Source organism: Artemia franciscana, chromosome 5 (assembly GCF_032884065.1).
Source record: "Artemia franciscana chromosome 5, ASM3288406v1, whole genome shotgun sequence".
Classification (NCBI taxonomy): Eukaryota; Metazoa; Arthropoda; class Branchiopoda; order Anostraca; family Artemiidae; genus Artemia; species Artemia franciscana.
In genome coordinates this window covers 31263383-31286050 of record NC_088867.1, presented here as the reverse complement: position 1 = coordinate 31286050, position 22668 = coordinate 31263383, and the positions used below count along the sequence as shown (strand labels likewise).

Here is a 22668-nt window from a genome sequence, read left to right as displayed (position 1 = left end):
ACTGGCAAGGAATGAGCTTGCTCTCGGTTCCCAGTAAACTAACGTGTCATGTCATTTTGAAGAGGTTCCAAAATAAAGTCGAAAAGCACCTAAGGGGTTCCTCAAAGCACAATACAGGTTCCGCCCGAGCCGTTATTGCACCGATCTTAAATTTACTTTGCGAGTCCTCACTGAAGAAAACAGTGAATGGTGCTCAAAGCTTTACATGATTTTATAGACTTTGAAAAGGCCTTCAACTCTGTAGATCGGGCAAATTTGTGGAAGATCCTTCTTTATTTTACAGAATCCCCAAGTAAAGTAATTGCAATTATCATAGCACTTAACAATGAAAGCGAGTGCTGCATCAAGACACTCGAAGGCCAAACACAGTACTTTCGAATCCTATCTGGCGTCAAAAAAGGCTGTATACTGCCGTTATTTTCGCGATAATTTTCGACTTCATTCTCCGCAACTACTACTAATAACGCACTACAGCATCAAGCCGCCCGAGGCCAACACATCTACGCACGCTCCTCCTCCAACCTAATTTATTCAAGGCCTATCTCTTTACACCCTCCCAGGAGGTTCCCATTTCCTTTAGATCTTTATTTATGACATCCTCCCAACCCAGACGGGGACAACCTGATTCTACCTTTTCTGTTACCTTTTGAGGTTACCTTTCTGTGTAACCTCAGGCAGTTGGCAAAAAAGAACAATTTTTGGCAATCTGCCATCTTTCATCTGCGGAACGTGGCCTAGCCATCTCAACCTTTCTTTCATTATAGCCCTAGAAAGCGGGATTGAGCCACATTTTTCATACAACCTACTGTTTGAAATATAGTCAGTCAGCCGCGTACCCAGAACAATCCGTAGGCAATTTCTCTGGAAAACATCTAGTAGATTTTCGTCCGCTTTTCGGAGCGCCCATGCTTTAGAGCCATATTTGACCACTGTCATCACTGTAGCTTCCAATATTCTAATCTTGGTTGGCAGACTTATGTTCCTATTCTTCCAAACTTTTTTTTGACTGTGAAAAAACGCCCTGAGCCTTAGCTATTCTACTTTTAACATCTTCACTGCTCCCACCGTCTTTACTAATAATACTACCAAGGTAAGTGAAGCTGCCCACCTGATCAATCTTTTCGTTACCCAACGCCACCTTTCCAACTTCACTTATTCCTAGTCTTAGCGCCTTAATCTTCTTAACATTAATTCTCAATCCTATTCTAGCACCCTGAACTCGCAAAACCTCTGAAAATTCATTCATTTTGCTCAGATTTTCATCTAATATGCTTAAATCATCAGCATAATCTAAGTACAGGAGCGTTTTTCCTCCCCGTTTGATTCCGTTGTCTCCAATTGCCTTTCCTGTGCTCCTTAAGACAAAGTCTATCAAAATTATCCGTATAAAGGGGGATAGAACACAACCCTTCTTAACTCCTGATTTAATACAAAACCAGTTGCTAACCTTATTTCCAACCTTAACCGCAGCAGTATTATTCTCGTACATAGCACAAATCACTTTAATGTATTTATCTGGTATGCCATATAAGGATAAGACCTTTGCTACGCTCTTCTATCAACAGAAGCGAAAGCTTGCTCATAATCGATAAAACTGAGGATCAAAGGTGTCTGAATACGAAGGGACTACTCAATTATTAACCTAAGAGTGAAAACTTGGTCGACACATCCTCTACCTTTTCTAAAACTGCACTGTTCTTCCCTTAAAACTTTGTCTACAGCATCTCTCAATCTAAAAAGTATCATATTACTATGTAATTTGCTACCTACAGAGACCAGACTAATGCCTCGATAACTACGACACTTACTTTTGTCACCTTTCTTATGCAGTGATTTAATTAAGGTTTTCCTACAATCATTAGGTACTTCCCCTTTTTCAAAAATCATTTTCATAATCTTCAGTAGCTTATTTCTAACCTCAGAGCCACCATATTTAAGAAACTCATTTATCACGCTATCAGCACCTGGAGCCTTATTATTTTTTAATCCTTTTAGTACTGTTGCTAATTCTTCCTCACAAAACAAAAAAAATCTTCCTTCACAACGCCGCGACCGATGATATCAAATTTTCTGCCGAAGGGACAGTTGGTGACCTAGACTTTGCAGATGACATTACAATGCTACAGTCATCCATGCAACGTCTGCAAGAACTTCTAAACAGGGTCAGCGAAAAAGCAAGCCTACGTGGCCAAAGAATAAATTCGAGCAAAACCAAAACAATGGCGACTGCTGATTCCCCACTTCATATCAGATGTGGAAATGAGGAAATTGAAAAGGTAATGGATTTCAGGTACCTTGAAAGCATAGTGAAGAATGCGACATCAACATCCAAAGAAATAATGATCGGAATAGGTTAGGCGAACGTCACCTTCAATAGGCTCAAGCGTATAACGAAGTCGAAAAAATACTTGTCCCGGCATAAGTTACGTCTGTTCAACAGCAACGTCTTCCCTGTCCTCCTTTGCGAAACCTGGAGTTTGAACCAACAACAGGATAAGAGAATCCTTGCATTCGTGAACAATTATCTTCTAAGAATTTAAATATTCATTGGTCAGACAGAATCACAAATGAAAAAGTCGCATGCTTGCCAAATATTCTCTGGTGTCAGACATCAATAGAGTTTGGAGGTGGAGATACTTGGGCGATGTTCTCCGAATGCAGGACACTCGGATCCCAAAAGCCACTTTTAATTGGCACCGAAGTCGAAGACGAGGAAGACCTGGGAACACTTTGCGACGAACATGCCAGTCTGATCTCCGCAGTATCCATGCTTCTCTTCAACCCGATTAGAAAGACATATACGCAACTGCCCAATTCAGGAAAGATTAACTAAGTCTCGTGGATGCACTGGGTACCTCTGGCGGCAGAGGCGGATCTAAGGTAAGGTCTGACTAACCATATTTCAAACAGTAAGCTGTCTGAAAAATGTGGGACTATCCCGATTTCTAAGGGCTATAATGAGAGAAAGGTTGAGATGATTAAGACACGTTCTTCAGATGAAGATTACTAAAGATCTTCCTTTTCAGACAATCATCTAGGACCGAACGAAAGGGTCATCTAGGGTCTGACTGGAATTGAGAAGGTGATAAGGAGCGACTTATTGGAGCTCCTTGGGAGGGTATATAGCTAAAAATCAAAATCCAGAAAAAAACCAGAAAGACAGTCTATGGCCAGCAGGAAGGACAAGAAGAACAATCATACAACTATTTTGCCTGTATACAACAATGCGTCCTCTGTGTTGAGAAAGAAAGCATCTGAACTACAATAATTACAAAAAAGAATAAATAAAAAAAGAATAAAAAGAAAAGATCAAACCAATAAATACATTTACTACTCTACGAACAAACCTCAGAAGTAGAATACATTACGGTTGAACGAGGAACTTCTATAGCAACACAAAATCAGGTGGTAATCAAAGGCAGCGCTACTACGCTGCCAAAGTAAAGAGCGGAGTGACTTTTATGAATTATATTTTCTCCATGCCATCTAGTGTGGAAGGGGTGGTCTAAAAGCTTTGGAGGTTTCTCATTCGATTGGGAACTGATAGTTCTAGTGTCCTTTTTAAGGGCTTAACATGATTGGAAGGCAACCAGCCCACCTCACGTACCTTTTTTGCTATGGGCAAGGGCTGTGAAAAAATAAAGTTGCCAATTTTGGATGCATAGAGGTTATAATAGGAAAGGGGGCTGTCTGACCCTGGGTGTCCGATTAGCTCGAAATTTTCAGAGTGTTGAAAATTTCGAATTTTCAATGAGGCCTGATAAGTTGTACCTCGATTAAGTTCCGACGGGTCGTTAGGCAAAGATTCCCAGTTTCCCAATAATATACTCTGGAACACGAAAACATGAGTAAATCAAAAGACACTATATGCACCTGAATTTTCAAGTCATTTACAATGTCTTAGGAAGCTTCGAGGGAATATCAGAGAGGAGTCAAATTAGTCTTAAATTTTGACTTGGGGAGAGCAGAGGTAAATCGAAACACCCTATGTGTGCCAAGGCCATCGAAAGAACAGTATGCAACATCTTGGGAAAAGCTCCGGGGAAGGAGTTGAGATTTTCAGATGCTGTTGGAGAAAAGGAGGGGCATTCAAACTTAGTTTTAGGGAGAAGCGGCTAAACGATTCTTTTGTGCAATCCAGACAAAAATAACATTTTACACAGTAAACTCCCACGAAACTTATCATTCATGTATGGTTAAGTGGCGATATAAATGCAAAGACGCCATATGCTGACACGTTGTCAAAATTACGTATCTGCAATACCTCAGGAACGACTAAGGGTGTTAAGTTAAAACTTACAAGGAACGTTGAGAGGGGACACCTGGATGCTGAATTATGACTGTAGGATAAAGGTAAAGCTAAATAAAAAGACACTTTGAGCATCCAATTTATCAAAATACCCTACTGTAGTATCCCCTGCAATGGAAATGGGCCATTGAAAGCTTTAGTGAGCTTATTAAAGTAAAAAATAACCGGAGGGCAGTCAGTCCCTTCACGTGTCCATTTTGCAACTCCCGTCCCCAAAATTTGAGATAGCCACTTCGTTAAGAATAATCAAAAGGTTTGACAAATAAGCCTCCTGGGACGACATAACCCCACAACCTTTGGGGCTTGGGCCGCATATTATGCACTTTGCGCATTATTTACACATAGATTATACAATCGAAAAGAAAGACATGTTCAATCACGGTTGTCCAATTATTTTGTAACTCTCAGAGACCATTCTCTGGGCCAAGAAAATTATACATTTTTAGGGAGGAGGGGGTTTCTGAAAATAGAAAAAAAAAGTTTTTTATACCTATTTAGTTTTATTTCGAGTAAGCTCTTGCGGATGGTTCGCTGGGCCAAGATTCTCGGGGTTTTCTAAGAATAAAATTAGGAAACAACACACAAACCCGAGAAAATCAAAAGACCCGTGTGCGCCTGATTTACAGGTGCACATTTTTACGTCCTCCTGTTTCTAATTATCAGGTCATTTACGTCTACGGCTCTTACAATTATTTAATCAAATATTCTTAACAAAACCTTATTAGAATACTCTCCCCAGGCGTCCAAGACATGAATGAGACTCTTCTCAAAAAAAAGAAAAAAAAAATACTACTTTTGAGTCTTCTTAGTTCTGAATGTGTAATTACAGCCTTCCGTGTAGTATTTTTCACAACAAACCTAATATCTTATAGGTCTCTGAAAGAGCTTCAGTTTTGCATTGTTTAAAAAACCAATGAACTTGCACCACTTTTGAATTCAATATTTCTTATCAAACAGTTCGTGGTAACGAACTGTAGTAAGGAGCGACCCGGCTCAATAGTAACCAAAACTCTAAAAAATGGAATTTTGATACCAATAGCTACATCAAAAGAATCGCATTTTAATGCTGGTTTTAAATATATAAGTTTCATCAAGTTTAGTCTTACCCATCAAAAGTTACGAGCCTGAGAAAATTTGCGTTATTTTAGAAAATAGGGGGAAACGCCCCCTAAAAGTCATAGAATCTTAACGAAAATCACACCATCAGATTCAGCGTATCAGAAAACCCTACTGTAGAAGTTTCGAGCTCCTATCTACAAAAATGTGGAATTTTGCATTTTTTGCCAGAACGCAGATCACGGATGCGTGTTTATTTTTTTTTTTTTTTTTTTTTTTTTTTTTTTTTTTTTTTTTTTTTTTTTTTTCCAGGGGTGATCGTATCGACCCAGTTGTCCTAGAATGTTGCAAGAGGGCTCATTCTAACGGAAATGAAAAGTTCTAGTGCCCTTTTTAAGTGACCAAAAAAATTGGAGGGCACCTAGGCCCCCTCCCACGCTAATTATTTTCCCAAAGTCAACGGATCAAAATTCTGAGATAGCCATTTTATTCAGCGTAGTCGAAAAACCTTATAACTATGTCTTTGGGGACGACTTACTCCCCCACAGTCCCCGTGGGAGGGGCAACAAGTTACAAACTTTGACCTGTGCTTACATATAGTAATGGATATTGGGAAGTATACAGGCGTTTTCAGGAGGATTTTTTTGGTTTGGGGGAGGGGTTGAGAAGAGGGGGATATGCTGGGGGAACTTTCCTTCGAGAATTTGTAATGGGAGAAGAAAATTTCCATGAAGGGAGAGCAGGATTTACTAGCATTATTTAAAAAAAAAACAATTAAAAAATAAAAGTGAAAAAGCTTTTTCAGCTGGAAGTAAGGAACAGCAATAAAACTTAAAACAAACAGAAATTATTACCCATATGAGGGGCTCACCTCCTTCTAATACCTCGCTCTTTACGCTAAAGTATTTTCGGTAATTTCAACTACTTATTCTACGGCTTTTGTGATTCAGGGGGTCATTCTTAATGAATTGGGATAAAATTTAAGCTTTAGTGTAAAGAGCGAGGTACTGACGATGGGGCGAATCCCCTCATATATGTAATAAAAACATGAGAATACAAAAGTTCTTTACGTAAGCTAATTTATAAGTTACGTAAATCTTTTACCAATAAAAAGATTCGTAAAAAATTAAAAGTTCTAGTTGCCTTTTTAATTAACCAAAAAATCGGGGGGCAACTAGGCTTCGTCCCCCGCTCTTTTTTTCTCAAAATCATTCGATCAAAATTATGAGAAAGCCATTGAGCCAAAAAAAAAATATGCAAATTTCGTTTTGATTATTCCTCTGCGGAGAGCTAAAATCAAAACATGCATTGATTCAAAAACGTTCAGAAATTAAATAAAAAAAAACAAGTTTTTTCAACTGAAAGTAAGGAGTGACATCAAAACTTAAAACGCACAGAAATTACTTCGTATATGAAAGAGGCTGCTTCCTCATCAACGCCCCGCTCTTTACGCTAAAGTTTTTTACTGTTTTAGAAAGAAGAATTGAGAGAAAGAGTCAAACTTTAGCGTAAAGAGCGGGGCGTTGATGAGGAAGCAGCCTCTTTCATATACGAAGTAATTTCTGTGCGTTTTAAGTTTTGATGTCACTCCTTACTTTCAGTTGAAAAACTTGTTTTTTTTTTATTTAATAACATATATAGATATATTCTAAATTCTTTCGTACATATCGATATCGACTGTCACACATCGCTGTCATCTGAAGAGTTTTGTACACCATACATCAGTAGCCTTTTTAAATTTGTGTGCGAAAATCAACCAGATCTTTTGTAGTACATTGTTTCACGAGCAATTTTTCTTTTTAATTTGCATTTATCATTTGTCTTCCCATGTTCTTTTTGTGTTTAAAGTGTTTACTTTGTATTATGGGTACGTTCATCTCCTTTGAAGGATTAGGTTTAACTACCCAGTACAGAAGTTACAATAGATGATAGAGACTTATAGCTTTAAAAATACTATTTACAGCAAATAATAACAATGAGCCTGCATTTGTTAGCCATAGTTCAAATTCACACATCCTGGCTATTTCTTGTAGTCTTCAATATACAGCTGAATATTGCACAGACTGGATGAGACTGAATGGACAGGTACTATAAGTCTAGATCCTGCATCTGAAACATCCATTTCATTGCAAACTATCCACTGAGGCTCATCCTGAAATAAAAAAGATGTTTTGAGGGTCCTGTAGCAATTTTAGCAGCGCTCCATAAGAACAATATAAGTCAGTATTTGTACCCCCCTCCCCCTAAAAAATCCTTTAAGCATCATTAGATTATAACCGTTTTTAAAACATTAAATTATTTGAAAAACTTAGTTTCACTGACAGAAATGAAGAGCGAGATTGAAATTTCAAACGAACAAAAATAATTGCTTCGTAACTTGGGTAGCATTTATCTAGAAAACTTGTGCAAATATACCGACTGATGACAATTGCTTATCATATGTTTGTGCAAAAGTATTCCAGTAATGCAATGGATAATGCAGAACTAGTGAAGCACAAAAAAAAATTAGTTTTTTTTTTGTTACAGTAGCTACATACAGCGCTTTGAGATCTTTTTACGGTATGATCTTTGAGATCCTCATAAAGCATTTTTGACCGTTTTTATATGGTTTGAATTCGCTCAATTTGGTACCACTTTGAAAAATTGAGCTAATCGAATCAATGGGTTTCTTTTCGGTTCTAAACTACATATTTCATTATTATTTGCTGACAAGTCCAAATCGAAGCCGTTTAAGTAGTGTTGGCACTATAGACGTAACTTTCAAATTCGCATCATATTTCGAAATTCTCTGTTCTGTAGACAGAAGTAACTAGAGTTACTTCTCAAGAGTTTCTGGAATTTATGTTACGATTGATTAGTCGATTGAAACGGATAAATATACCGTTTATTTCATCTTTGAATTGTGTAAGACATCAAAATATCAGTCGTACTAAGCCTAAGAAAAAAAATCGTTTAAAAAAAAAGGTTAAATCTTTTAAAAATTATTTCTATGCCATCTGGGTAAAAAACAATAAAAAGGAAACTCACTACCCATGTGTCTCGCTTGTCGTGAATATGAAATAATTGTGCCAAACCTGATCTAAAAATGTTGGAATGACCGCAATGTTATTCTATGCTTCTATTAGCAATGTGGATTCAGCTTGGAGCATGTCCTTTGAAAACAGTGTTTCCACTTTTTTGTTATTTGTCCCACTTTTTTTTTATTTGAAAAAAAGGATATTTTGCCCTAGATTTCCACGGATTCCACATTAAAAGCACAGCGAAGTATCAAATTGTTATTTTTACTTCAGACAGTGATAACGTTTTTGACACCACCATGAATACAAGGAAAGGTTGAAATAAGTTTCATCTCTAGCACTCGGTCGGAAGTAGTGTCTGCCATCAACTTGAAACCGTGCATAAGTTTTTGGCATGTTAACAGTTGATGGAACTTTATCTTTGTTTTTCACCCGGTAAATGACTTAAACAAGTGAGACTAAGGAAACTCTCAAGACTATTTTGGATCTCTGTTTTGATTAATTTCAGAAGGCTGAGCAAACGTTCAGATGGAACATTGCCAAAATATAATCAAATAGATGCTCTTCCAAAATTCTGGGTGCTTGATTTCGCCACTGCAAGTCTTCACAGACAAAGGATTTTCTTTTAGTGCTGCTCAATTGACAGTTTTTCAACCCAGGCATCTTGCAAATGAAGCTTTTTGACATTTGTCTTTGCCACTGATCTCTTCTGCGTTCATTTTTTAGATGGGACGCTTTTCTTTTAGAACAGGAAATCTAAAAATCTAGTTCCTTAGAGATTTCGGCTTAGTGGTAGTTTTTTCAAACCAGGACATAGAACCGAATTTATCACTCCAACCCAGGTTAATGGGTGCGAAAGTAATAGTCCATAAAACCCTGAGCTCTTGGCGGTGGGCCCACCCCTTCTGTAATATTGACATTGCATTTTACCAAAATTAACATAGGTCATCCTTACTTCTAGGGTGTGTTTATTTTTGAATATGCTTAATCATTATTGTTTCAAACTTGTCGCTATAGCAAAATTGAGCACCAGATGCTTTACTAAAGATATATCATGTGACACATTCACCGGCGACTCCAATCAGATCAACGCAAGACCTCACCAGGTTACCAGTGACTGTGTTAAATTGTATTCTTTTTACAAAGTTAGTTGGTGCTCTATTTGGATAGTCCCCAGTGAGTTTGCAAATTACCAGAGGGGAAAAAGAGGCCATCAGTGGTTTGGAAGAATCTCTAATTACATAGGTCGCCTGCTCCTATTCCATAATTGCTGCATAGCCTAATCAAGTTTGCCTTGTTGACAATTTACACCAACGAAAAAAAATTTCTGCTTGAAAAACTCAAACTTTGCCTAAATGTCCTAAAAAACACTTACTTCACCTAGGAATCCCGAGTTTCAAGATTTAAAATAATACAAAACGTATCAGAAGGCCTATGTCTAGTAAACTCTTTATTAATAAATCTCTTCTAACATCATATAACGCTTACCTAAGATTTAAAAACGCAGACCAAAATTTAACATTTTCATATTGGCTTATATTTTTATATATATGTATTATATTATTTTGTATATATATATTTTTTTTCCGCTTGTTTTTTCCCCTTGTTTTTTTTCCGCTATGACCCTCCCCTGGGGGTCATAATTTCAGTTGGAGGAGGAAGAAGGCCCCTCAAATGTACACTCAGCAGGGCCAACTGCCGTGTTCACGCGTCAGATGAGTTACAAACCTTCTCCCAGTAATGGGTTAAATTGCATGGTGAAGCAGAACACCATCGTGGGAGGATCCTCTATAGGAGGACAACTGCGGCAGGGCGTAAGATCCAGATTTATGGACAACGGCCTCTGTAAAGGGCTGCCTCGACCCTTTCGGGGTACCTGCAAGACTGGGAAACTTGCGATCAATTTTTCCCACTTGAGGAGTGGCGCCCCTCGAGGAAATTATAGCCTAGTAAACAACACAGCACTCGTACGGGATTCTGATTATTGGATAATTTTCTGGGCTTGGTTTGTTTTGATGGGCGTTTTCGGGCTGAAAAACCTCTTCCTAGCTAATTTATCTACTATGGGCTGCCTCCCCGTAGTAGCATAATATTTGTAGGCATGAATATATAATGAGTCGGAGGTAATAGGCTTGGGACTGTCTGTGCAGGATTTCGACTCTTGTTGATAGAAGAGCATCGCCAAGTGCTGAAAACCATGTTGTGACCAAGATGGGCCCAGGATTGCACAAAGCCTCCAACTTACTGGAGGTCCCAGGGACTTCTTGCTGTCCGGTTCTAAGCCGGCTTAAGCGCTTCGGTGTAGACTTGAGAAGATATGTTGGTCCCCATCCTGCACTGGTATCCGGGATCACTGCTTTTCTTGAGGCCAAAATAATTTCAAAGATTTAAAGAACATGAAAATTGGAACTTGGAATGTTACGACGTTAAAAAATGACTATCGCATCGACATTTTGACTGACGAATTCAGACGGTTTGAACTGGATTTATTAGGAGTTTCAGAAACTCATATCCCAGGGGTAGGAAGCATGAAATTAGGTGACATAGAATTTGTTTACTCAGGAAGGAAGGATGGGGTACATAGACAGGGAGTAGGGCTCATGATGAATAAGGAAGATGCTAAGTCTTGTTTAGGCTGGGAAGGTATTAATAATAGAATACTAATTGCTCATTTTATGACTAAAAAGTTTAGGGTATCAGTTATAGTAGTATATGCCCCCATTGAACCAACTGATGGAGATACTAGTGACTCAGATGAATTTTACTTACAGTTACAGGAGCAAATAGACAGGGTACCAGGTAGAAATATGGTGTTTTTGCTAGGAGATTTTAATGCCCAGGTTGGTAGAAATAGGGATAGATGGTATCCTAGCCTAGGTAATTTTGGTGTAGGAAAAGAAAACAGTAATGGCTATAGGCTTTTGCAATTTTGTAGGTATAACAACCTAGTTATAACCAATACGGTGTTTGGTCACAAAATGGCCCATAAGTTGACATGGTATTCACGTGATGGTAAGACAGCAAACCTTATTGATTATGTTATTGTAAACAGAAGACTAGCGGGATCAATACAAGATACTAGGGTGTATAGGAGTGCCGTTATTGATGTTAAAAGTAAAGATCACCATCTAGTAGTGTCTAAGGTTAATTTAAAGCTGAAATTTCGGAAGAGTAACTCCCTCCCGGAAAGTTATGATGTTGGTAGACTTCAGGATGAAAATTTGAGAAAAAAATTCCAGGAACAGTTGAGTACTAAACTTGAGGGTTTAAAATTTGACAATGTGGAAGATGGATGGAATAATTTCAGAAAAACAATTTGTGAAGTTGCTGATGGTGTCCTAGGGAAGAGTGCTAAGACAGCAACTAGGAATATTAGTGAAAAAGCTTTAGGTTTAATAGAGAGTAGAAGGGGTTTGTATAAGAATTATCTGAGCGATAGGTCGTATGAAAACAAAAGGAATGTAAAGAAAGTGGAGAAAGCATTAAAATATGAACTAAGGAGATGTGAAATAGAGGCGATGGATAAAATTGCTGAGGATCTGGAAGATGCGGCTAGACGGCATAATAGTAAAATATTATACTGGCATGTTAATAAATTGAAAGGGAGTAGCCGATCCGGACTAGTCCCAGTTAAAGATAGAAATGGGGCCACAATTAGTGATAAGGAAAAAGTTAAAGAAAGATGGGTGGAACATTTTGAGAATGTGCTAAACCGAGATACAGTTGCAGGAAAAGATATAGATGAAAATGAAAAAGTTTGTGATACCTTGGATGTGAAGGAAGATTTGTTTAGTGAGGAAGAATTAGCGACAGTACTAGAAGGATTAAAAAATAATAAGGCCCCAGGTGCTGATAGTATGATTAATGAGTTCCTTAAATATGGTGGCTCTGAGGTTAGGAATAAGCTACTGAAGATTATGAACATGATTTTTGAAAAAGGGGAAGTACCCAATGATTTAAGGAAAACCTTAATTAAACCACTGTATAAGAAAGGTGACAAGAGTGAATGTCGGAATTATCGAGGCATTAGTCTGGTCTCTGTAGGTAGCAAATTACTGAGTAATATGATACTTTTTAGACTGAGACATGCTGTAGACAAAGTTTTAAGGGAAGAACAATGCGATTTTAGAAAAGGTAGAGGATGTGTCGACCATGTTTTCACTCTTAGGTTAATAATTGAGAAGTCCCTTCGTTGTCAAACACCTTTGGTCCTTAGTTTTATCGATTATGAGCAAGCTTTCGATTCTGTTGATAGAACAGCGTTAACAAAGGTCTTATCGTTATATGGTATACCAGAAAAATACATTAAAGTGATTTGCGCTATGTACGAGAATAATACTGCTGCGGTTAAGGTAGGAAATGAGGTTAGCAACTGGTTTTGTATTAAATCAGGAGTTAAGCAGGGTTGTGTTCTATCCCCCTTTATATGGATCATTTTGATGGACTTCGTCTTAAGGAGCACAGGAAAGGCAATTGGAGACCATGGAATCAAATGGGGAGGAAGAACGCTCCTGGACTTAGATTATGCTGATGATTTAAGCATATTAGATGAAAGTGTGAGCAAAATGAATGAATTTTTAGAGGTTTTACGAGTTCAGGGTGCTAAAATAGGCTTGAAAATTAATGTTAAGAAGACTAAGTCACTAAGGTTAGGAATAAGTGAAGATGAACAGGTGACCTTAGGTAACGAAAAGATTGATCAGGTTGGGAGCTTCAGTTACCTTGGTAGTATTATTAGTAAAGATGGTGGGAGCAGTGAAGATGTTAAAAGTAGAATAGCTAAAGCTCAGGGTGTTTTTTCACAGTTAAAAAAAGTTTGGAAGAATAGAAAGATAAGCCTTCAAACCAAGATTAGAATATTGGAAGCTACAGTGATGACAGTGGTCAAATATGGCTCTGAAGCATGGACACTCCGAAAAGCAGATGAAAATTTACTAGATGTTTTCCAGAGAAATTGCCTACGGATTGTTCTGGGTACCCGGCTGACTGACCGTATTTCAAACAGTAGGTTGTACGAAAAGTGTGGTTCAATCCCGCTTTCTGGGGCTATAATGAAAGAAAGGTTGAGATGGCTAGGCCACGTTCTACGGATGAAGAATGACAGATTACCAAAGATTGTCCTTTTTGGCCAACCGTCTGGGGCTACACGGAAAGCAGGTCGTCCTTGTCTGGGTTGGGAGGATGTCATAAATAAGGATTTAAAGGAAATGGGAACTTCCTGGGAGGGTGTAAAGAGGGAGGCTTTAAATAGATTAGGTTGGAGGAGGAGCGTGCGTAGCTGTGTTGGCCTCAGGCGGCTTGGTGCTGCAGTGAGTTATTAGTAGTAGTAGTAGTAGTAGTATTGATTAGTTCCTTATTTCCGGTAGTACTAAAGTCTTTTTCTATAGCATAAATTTTTATTTTATTACAACTCATTCAATTATTCTTTCTATACTGTTTATTGACTATAAAGCCAATAAAAAAAATATTTCCTTGAAGTTTTTAAGAGAATTTAAAAAGTATAATAAAAGGTATCAAGATCATGACTAGCTAAAGCTATGGAGAGCCTTGTACTCTGTCGTTTTCTGTAGGCCACGTAAAAAAATTTCGTCTCTCAAAACAGCATTCTTAATTTTCATGCGTAGATTTAGTGTTTTTAGTAAAGCGCTATTTTTTTTTATAATTCTACAAACACAGAAAAACACCATCAGCCAATTTATTTGCACTAGTTTAATAGTCATACCCTGCATAGACAGCTAAGCCAAAACCTACATCCACGAGAAAAAACTTTTTTTACTTGTTTTTAATTAAGAAAATACATAACACATGTAATTTCGGCGGTGATACAAAAAAGGACTATACGAGTTATTGCGAAAATAGGGCGATATAGGTTTTACTTCCTCTTTTAGTCAAATTTCTCCAAATATTTTAGTCAAATATTTGTTTCAGGTACAAATTGTATCTTTCATTTTTCACTTAAGGCATCACTTAAGGCACCGGAAAAAAGGCATTCTACAGGTTAGAGTATTTTTCCATTTTTCAAATAAACAGACTTCGGTGTTGCTTCCCTATTTGAATTTAGAAATATCTTGAATATCTCATAGAATATCAGTGATTCTTTTGTTTAAGCTTTCTATCTTACTACTACTACTAACAACTCACAGCGACACCAAACCACCTGAGGCCAACACAGCTAAGCAGAATACTCCTCCATCCCAATCTGTTCACAGCCTCCCTCTTTGCACCCTCCCAGGAAGTGCCCTTTTCTAATTTCCCTTACAACATTCTCCCACCCCAACCGAGGACGACCTGCTTTCCTTTTAGCCTAGACGGTTGGCCAAAAAGGGCATTCTTTTTGGCAATCTGTCATCCTTCATCCGCAGGACCTGCCCTAGTAACCCCAACCTTTCTCTCATTGTAGCCCAAGAAAGCGGGATTGAGCAACAATTCTCGCATAGCCTACTGTTCGAAATACGGTTAGCCAGTCGGGTACCCAAAACAATCCGTAGGCAATTTCTCTTGAAAACAAATAGCAAATCTTCCTCCGTTTTTCGAAGCGCCCATACTTCAGAACCATATTTGACCACTGTCATCACTATGACATTCAATATTATAATCTTGGTTCGCAAACTTATCTTCCTATTCTTTCAATCTTTTTCAACTGTTAAAAAACACCTCGAGCCTTGGTTATTTAACTTTTAACATCTTCACTACACCCACCGTCCTTACTAATAATACTACCAAGGCAAGTGAAGCTGTCCACTTGATCATTCTTTTCGTTACTCAATGCCATCTTTTCATCTTCACTTATTCATAGTCTTAGCTACTTAGTCTTCTTAACAATAATTTTCAAACCCCTTCTAGCACCCTGAACTCGCAAAACCTCTAAAAGTTCATACATTTTGCTCACACTTTCCTCTAGGATGCTTAAATCATCAGCATAATCTAAGTCCAGGAGAGTTATTTTCCCCATTTGATTCCGGGGTCTCCCATTTCCTTTCCTGTGCTTCTTAAGACCTAGTCCATCAAAATGATCCATATCAAGGGGGATAGAACACAACCCTGTTAAATCCTGATTTAATGCGGAACCAGCAACTAACCTCATTTTCTACTTTAACCGAAGCAGTGTTATTCTCGTATGCTGCACTAATCACTTTAAGGCATTTGCCTGGTATACCATACAAGGATAAGATCTTCACTAAGGCTCTTCTATCAGCTGAATCGAACGCTTGCTCATACTGAACAAAACTGAGATGTAAAGGTGTTCGATGATTCAAACACTTCTCAATTATTAACATAAGAGTGAACATTTGTCGATACATCCTCTATCCTTCCTAAAACAGCATTGTTCTTCTCTTAAAACTTTGTTTACAGCATCTCTAAGTCTAAAAAGTATCATCATACTAAATAATTTGCTACCCATAGAAACCAGGCTAGAACCTCTATAATTACTCCACTCTTATCACCTTTTTTATAAAGGGATTTAATTAGGGTTTTCCGAAAATCGTTAGGTAGCCTACTTCTCCTTTTTCAAAAATAATATTCGTAATCTTCAGTAACTTATTTCTAACATCATATCGAACGTATTAAAGAAACTCATTTACTGAACTATCAGCACCTGGGGACTTATTTTTTTTTAATCCTTTTAGTACTATCACTAATTCTTCCTCATGAAATAAATCTTCCTTCATATCAATGCGTCAAAAATTTTCGTTGTCCTCTATATCTTTTCCTTTAACGCTTTTCCGGTTTAGCACATTCTCAAAATGTTCTGCCAATCTCTCTTTAACTCTTTCCTTATCAGTAATTGTGGCCCCATTCCTATGTTTAACTGGGACTGATCCAGATTGACTGCTCACTCTCAATTTAATAGCATGCCAGTATAATACTTTACTATTATGCCGTCTAGCTACATATTCCAGATACCAGGCAATTGTATCCATGGCCTTCACTTATCACCTCCTTAGCTCGTATCTTAATGTTTTCCTCCACTTTCTTGACATTCCTCTTATTTCATATGATCTATCACTCAGATAATTCTTATACAATCAATCTTGGAGGAGAATAATACTCTCCTCTCAATTAAACCTTAAGCATTTTCACTAATATTCCTAGCAGCGTTCCTAACTTTCTTCCTTAAGATGCCATCAGCAGCTTCACAAATTATTTTCCAAAGATTATTCCATCCATCTTCTACATTGTCAAATTTTAAACTCTCCAGTTTAGTATTAAACTGTTCCTGGAAAGTTTCTTTCAAATTCTCATACTAAAGTCTACCAATGTCATAGCTTCCCGAAAGATAGTTACCCTTCCGAAATTTCCCCTTTAAATTAGCACTACACACTACTAGATGGCGATCTTTACTTTTAACATCAATAACAGCACTCCTATATACCCTAGCATCTTGTATTGATCATGCTAGCCTTCAGTTTACAATAACATAATCAATAAGGTTAGCTGTCTTACCATCATGTGAATACCGTGTTGACTTATGAGCCATTTTATGACCAAATACTGCCTTGATTATAACTAGACTGTTGTAACTACAAAATTGCAGCAGTCAGTATCCATCACTATTTTATTTTCCTGCACCAAATTTATCTAGGCTAGGATACCATTTCTTCCTATTTCTACCGACCTGGGCGTTAAAATCTTCTAATAAATATACCATGTTTCTACCTGGGACCCTGTCTATTTGTTCTTGTAAGTGTCAGTAAAATTCATCTGAGTCACTACTATCTCCGTCAGTCAGTTCTACAGGAACATATACCATTATGATTAGTACTTTGCACTTTTTGGTCACAAAACGAGCGATCAGTATTCTATTATTAACACCTTCCCCATCCTGTACCCATGTACCCCATCCTTACTGCCACAGTAAATAAGTTCTACATCACCTAATTTCGCGTTTCCTATCCCTGGGATATGAGTTTCTGAAGCTCCTAATAATTACAGTTCGAAGCGTTTGAGTTTATCAGTCAAAATATCGATACAATAGTTATTTTTTGACGTTGTAGCATTCCAGTTTGCAATTTTCATATTCTTCAAATCATTGAAAATATTTTGGCCTCGGGAAAAGCAATGGTCAGAGCCAATGCGGGACGGGGACCAACATACCTTCTCAAGTCTATACAGAAGCGCTTAAGTTGGCTAGGAACCGGACAGCAAGAAATCCCTAGGAACTCCAGCGAAATGGAGGCTTTGGGTTCACTTAGGTCACAACATAGTTTTCAGCACATAGCGATGCTCTTTTATCAACAGGAGTCGAAATTATGCACAGACAATCTCAAGCCTACTATCTCCGACTCATTATATATTCATACCTACAAATATTATGTTACTACGGGGAGGAGGTGACCGAGAATTACCCCCCCCCCGGAAGACACACCCCACCAAAAATACTTCCTTGGAAAATACCTTTCTCGAAAATAATCCCCCTCCCCACCGCTGGTTGGTCTCCAATCACTTTCGACTTATAAAATAAAAAATTTGAAATCTCAATTTCAGATCTAAAGAGCATCCTCCGAAGTTTCTGCGACCATGAGCTGGAGGTCTGGAAGAGGAAGGGGCAGTCCCCCTCCTAGACGGCATAAATTCTGCTCACTTTGGGGTTCAATGTTACTCTTTACTTTCATAGTAACAGCGTAGACCAGAAATATTCCTAGAAATCATAAGGGAGTAGATATCAATTGCAACATTTCTGATGCGTTTTCATTTTTTTTGTGCCCCCCCCCCAAAAAAAATCTTAGTTACAACCTTGGGGATCATAAATAAATTTCTACCCTCACCCTCCCCTTGTCTCTCTCTTAGAACTAATTCTGTATATATCTGGAGAGTTGGGAAGTTTTGGCAATAAAATACACCCTTTGATATATTTCCTTCCCTCCCAAGCTACAAATCAATCAGAGAACTCCACTGTAGAAGTTTAAGTGCCTTTTTAAGTTTTATAATTTGTCAACTGATCACAGATAGTATTTGTTATTGGGAAATATACAAACATTTTTGCGGGGGAGTTTTGTGCAGGGGGGGGGGGGTGTCTGGGGTATTTTTTTTTTTAGCGGAAAGTAAATTTTTGGGAATAATTTCCTTTTAGTGAGGATGATTTTCCGGGGGATATTTTCAACGGATGCACTTGTACTTACTTGTACTTGTAGCAGTACCAGACAAGGACTCCTCACCCGGCATCTAGAAGACTACGTATGGTTGACTCCCATTTGTCGCGATCTTGAGCCAACTCTTAGGCAAACCGGAGACAGCAGCTCTCCCACTTTCTGCCAAATCTTCGAAATCCGTCAATGAGGTCGAGGTCGTTTTTGGCAGTTGCCCACCAATTCTTCAATTGACCACCAGGTCGCCTGCACCAATCTGGCAATGGGGCAGCTAGAAGCACTTGTTTTATGATGCGGTCATTGGGTCTTCTAAGGACAAGGCCAAGCCAATGCAGTCTTCTCTGTTTGATAACCGTGGCGGCGGATTCGACCATAGTTTCGACTGCATAGAAGAGAACAGATCTAACAGCCGCTTTATATACAAAAATTTTTGTCCTCCTGCTAATGTCCGGCCGGTTCAACAAATGGCGGCAGAGTTGTGAGAAGATGGCTTGGGCTTTGCTGATTCTGTTCTGTACGTTAAGGTCACAGCCTCCACGAGGGTCTATCACTGTAGCCAAGATAGGTGAGGCTACCGACATTTTCCAATTCTTGTCCGTAAAGCAGAAGCTGATATTCCGACTGTATATTTAGATCCATGGCCATCTTTACTTGTTCCATTTTAGCACTTGACTTGTCTTGGTGGATATTAATTAAGCATTTTTATTTTGATGGTGTCTTTCTTCTTAATCTTTTTTTATGGTTAATTTACGATGGCATTTTAATTAGTTTCTATTTAGTTGAAAAAAAAAACGTATGTAGATTCTGCTGAAAAAGATATGTTAGTAACACCTAAAACATGGCTCTTTATATTAATTTGTTTTTGTGCAGTTCGACATTCATACTTGCTAATCATGCCATGGTGTGTTTTCGTTTATGCTGCGGATACTGTGCTGGTTTCCTACCCTGGATACTTGTATTGGTTTCCTAACTGGGAAATTGTATTGGTTACCTAACCTAAATGCTAGACAATCATAGAAGAATAAGAACATGTGCTCACTAAAGCACTATGGTTTGATAGAGTTTGAACTTAGCCAATACTGCTACTGGAATTAATTGCATGAATACGACCATTAATGAATGCTTCTACAAAATCTAAGGCAACACTGAATTTTACCTTACTATGAATCTTGTTGTTTTTCACCATTTCTCTAAAATTGGCCATGAATGTTTCGACTTCTATCCTGAAGGAATGATCCCCCGGGGAGTATTGAGAAGGTTTTGCACAACTTGTTAGCTTCAAGATAAGTGTCCTCAAATCTTGTTCAAGATTAATAAACCCAGGATCCTCATTTCTAGAATATTGACAGTTTTTAAGGTTGAGTTCAGCAGCCATTCATATTCTAAGACAAGAAATACAACTTTCGTTGTTCTTGTAATGTAAGTAAGAAAAAAAAAAGAAAGTTATGAGTGTGATAAGAAGTGTCTATAATAAAAGCCTTGATCCCCTGACAAATTAGTACAAACTGTTGGTCAAAAAGAATATGTTGAGACCATGATTTTGCAAAACAAAACATTCATAGAGTTCAACTTTTTTTCGAAGACAAATATAAAAGAAGTCTCTAAGTCTACACATTTTCTGTAATCCTTTGAAGGTCCACGAGTATTAAATTTCAACTTGACCTGTAAAGATCAACAAACTAGTCTTCAAACACCCATTCCTTTGTTGGTCAATTTATTTTTTCCACAGCCATTTGCTATACCCCGGCAATGTTGGCCGCTACAAAACATTTAATTATTGGCCTGATATCGTGGAAAAGCCTGGAATGTATGGACTATTTTCTCACACGTCTAGCGGTATAAGAACGCATCTAAATGAAAGAGGGTGTGTTTCCTTTAAATAAAATGGTATCCACAGGCCCAAATACCAGGAGTTTTGCGCGTTTCTTCCATGGCTTGGTCGAGGGGTCTTTAGTGCCAATCTTAAGAAGTACTTTTCCATCTCCTATGTTTAAGTGGTTTGAAAATAATGGTTCTATAAATCTTCAATTCTTGATAAACAGCCTGAGATAGTTTTGACACTACCTATTATTATTTGAAAACATGAATCCTCTTTTTTAATTTTCTTTTATTAATACTTCTTGTGATTACTTTCTACAGCTCTTTTACGAGCAAAAAGAGAAGTCTTTTCAAGTCAAAGGAAATGAAATGAAACAAAAATAAATCTGCTAAAAATGAATCTGTTCAGAGGATTTCTCCTTAAAAAGTACTTCAAAAAGACAATTTTAAAAATAAAAATTATAATAATAATGGAGTTTATCATGATACAATTAAATACTCTACCTCACACTGAAGATAAAAGACTATTGAAGCACTTCCTAAATCCTGCTATTGTGGGTATAGCAAGGGTAAATGTGGGGAAGGGGATGATACTGCAAAAAAAATCCTATTTTATGCGATTTTCAAAGAACTGGTCTTTCTGTATATTTACACTTTTTAAAAAAACAAGATTTTCAAAAGAAAAAGAAAAGTTGCATAAAAGATAAAGGAAATCACTATCAATGAGTAAATGAGACCTAAAATGAACAGAAATCAAAATAAATAGTGAAGTCAAATTTAAAACGAACAAAAATTAACAAACAAAAAGGAATAGTGCTAATACCCCTGGGGATTCTAAAGGCCTGCTCATCATTTGCACTTTACTAAAAACAAAGTCTACTTAGAACAATGTCTCTTTTGCGACATTAACATACCATATCAAAAATTTCTAGGAGTTCCAGGAATGAATATCGTTATAGCCTACATAAAAAAGGTTCGGTCTACTTTCATTAGTTCTTTTCAAAAATTATTTAAAAAAAAAAATATTCCGAAACAAAAGTTTTTCAAAGAAAAGTAAAGGCCATATTAAACTTAAAATCAGCAGAAATAAATTCCCATAATAATTCAAACTCAAAACGACCAGATACTACTATTAAAGGATAAATTAAACCCAAAACAAACAGATATCAAAAAAATAATCATAGCCAACAAGCACTCAACAGGTACTCATAAAAGAACAAATTAGAGAATATTAACAATTAAATAAAGAATATTAAAAATATATAAAGAATAATATAAAAAGAGAATAAAGAATATAAAAAGAATAATATAAAATATATAAAGAAAAATATAAAAAGAATATTTACAATTAAGAATATTAAAACAATTAAATTTGAATTGAATATACAAATCAAGCTTAAAACGAACAAAAATCACTGCAAACAAGAATTTAGCTAATGTCCCCTTCCCTAAATGTAAAAGTCGTTTGTTAGCGTTTGGTAATCGGAGCAGACGAAGGGCAACAGTCCCCCCACGCTCTTTTTTCTCCAAATGCATTTGATCACAATTTTGACATAGCCATTTTGCTCAATAGAGTAAAAAGGCCAAAAAACAATATTTTTGGGATGGACAACATCCCCCCCACAGCATCCAGGGCAACGGCTGTAAGTTATACAAGTTGCCCAATGTTAAAATATAAGGTTTTTATGGAATGGATGGTAGTATAAACTTTGTAAGAGGCTCGTTTGATTGGAAACCTAAATTTCTAGTTCACTTTTTAAAAATCAAAACCAATCGGAGGGCAAACAGCCCCCCCCCCAAACTCCTTTTTCCCCCAAATGGATCCGATTAAAATTTTAAGATAGACGTTTCATCTAAAACAGCCCATAGGTTAAATAGCTATGCCTCCGGGGATCACAACCCCCCACCCCCATCCTGCTCCTGGTACAATGACTGTAAGTTAGGCAAGTTAGCTGTTGTTAAAATATAGAATTTTTCATTAAGAAAAGAGGGCATGTTTGATTCTGGATATCCAAAAAAGCTTAGAGTATTAAGAAGGATGCCAAACACAATCAACTAACGCTTGGTTATGAAAAGAAAATATCAGCAGGTCAGAAAGCAAGTCGACCTCAGTTGGGGTGGGAAGATGTCGTGAGGCAAGATTTAAGGAAAATGGGAACTTCCTGGGAGGGTGTAAAGAGGGAGGCCTTGAATATATTAGGATGGAGGAGGAGCGTGCGTAGTTGTGTTGGCCTCAGACGGCTTGGTGCTGCAGTGAGTTGATAGTAGCAACAGTAGCAGTAGCAATATCTTGGTAACGGTTTATGTTACTCATCCGTCACATCATTCGGGAAATACTTAGGGGAATCTTTAACTAAATCAAAAGATGCCAACTGCATCC

At 37.5% G+C, this 22668-nt stretch overlaps 1 protein-coding gene across 1 annotated transcript in view; it reads right to left on the bottom strand.

The window, feature by feature from the left end:
• Positions 1-7301: 7301 nt before the first annotated feature.
• The window catches only part of LOC136027260 (mitotic spindle assembly checkpoint protein MAD2B-like), a 68857-nt gene continuing 53490 nt past the window's right edge, over positions 7302-22668 (bottom strand). The window contains exons 3-4 of the mRNA XM_065704334.1: positions 19627-19804; positions 7302-7517 (exon numbers count right to left, since the gene is read on the bottom strand). Of these exons, the coding sequence (XP_065560406.1) occupies positions 7386-7517; positions 19627-19804 (310 nt within the window). The 3' untranslated portion in view covers positions 7302-7385. The remainder of the gene's footprint in view (positions 7518-19626; positions 19805-22668) is intronic.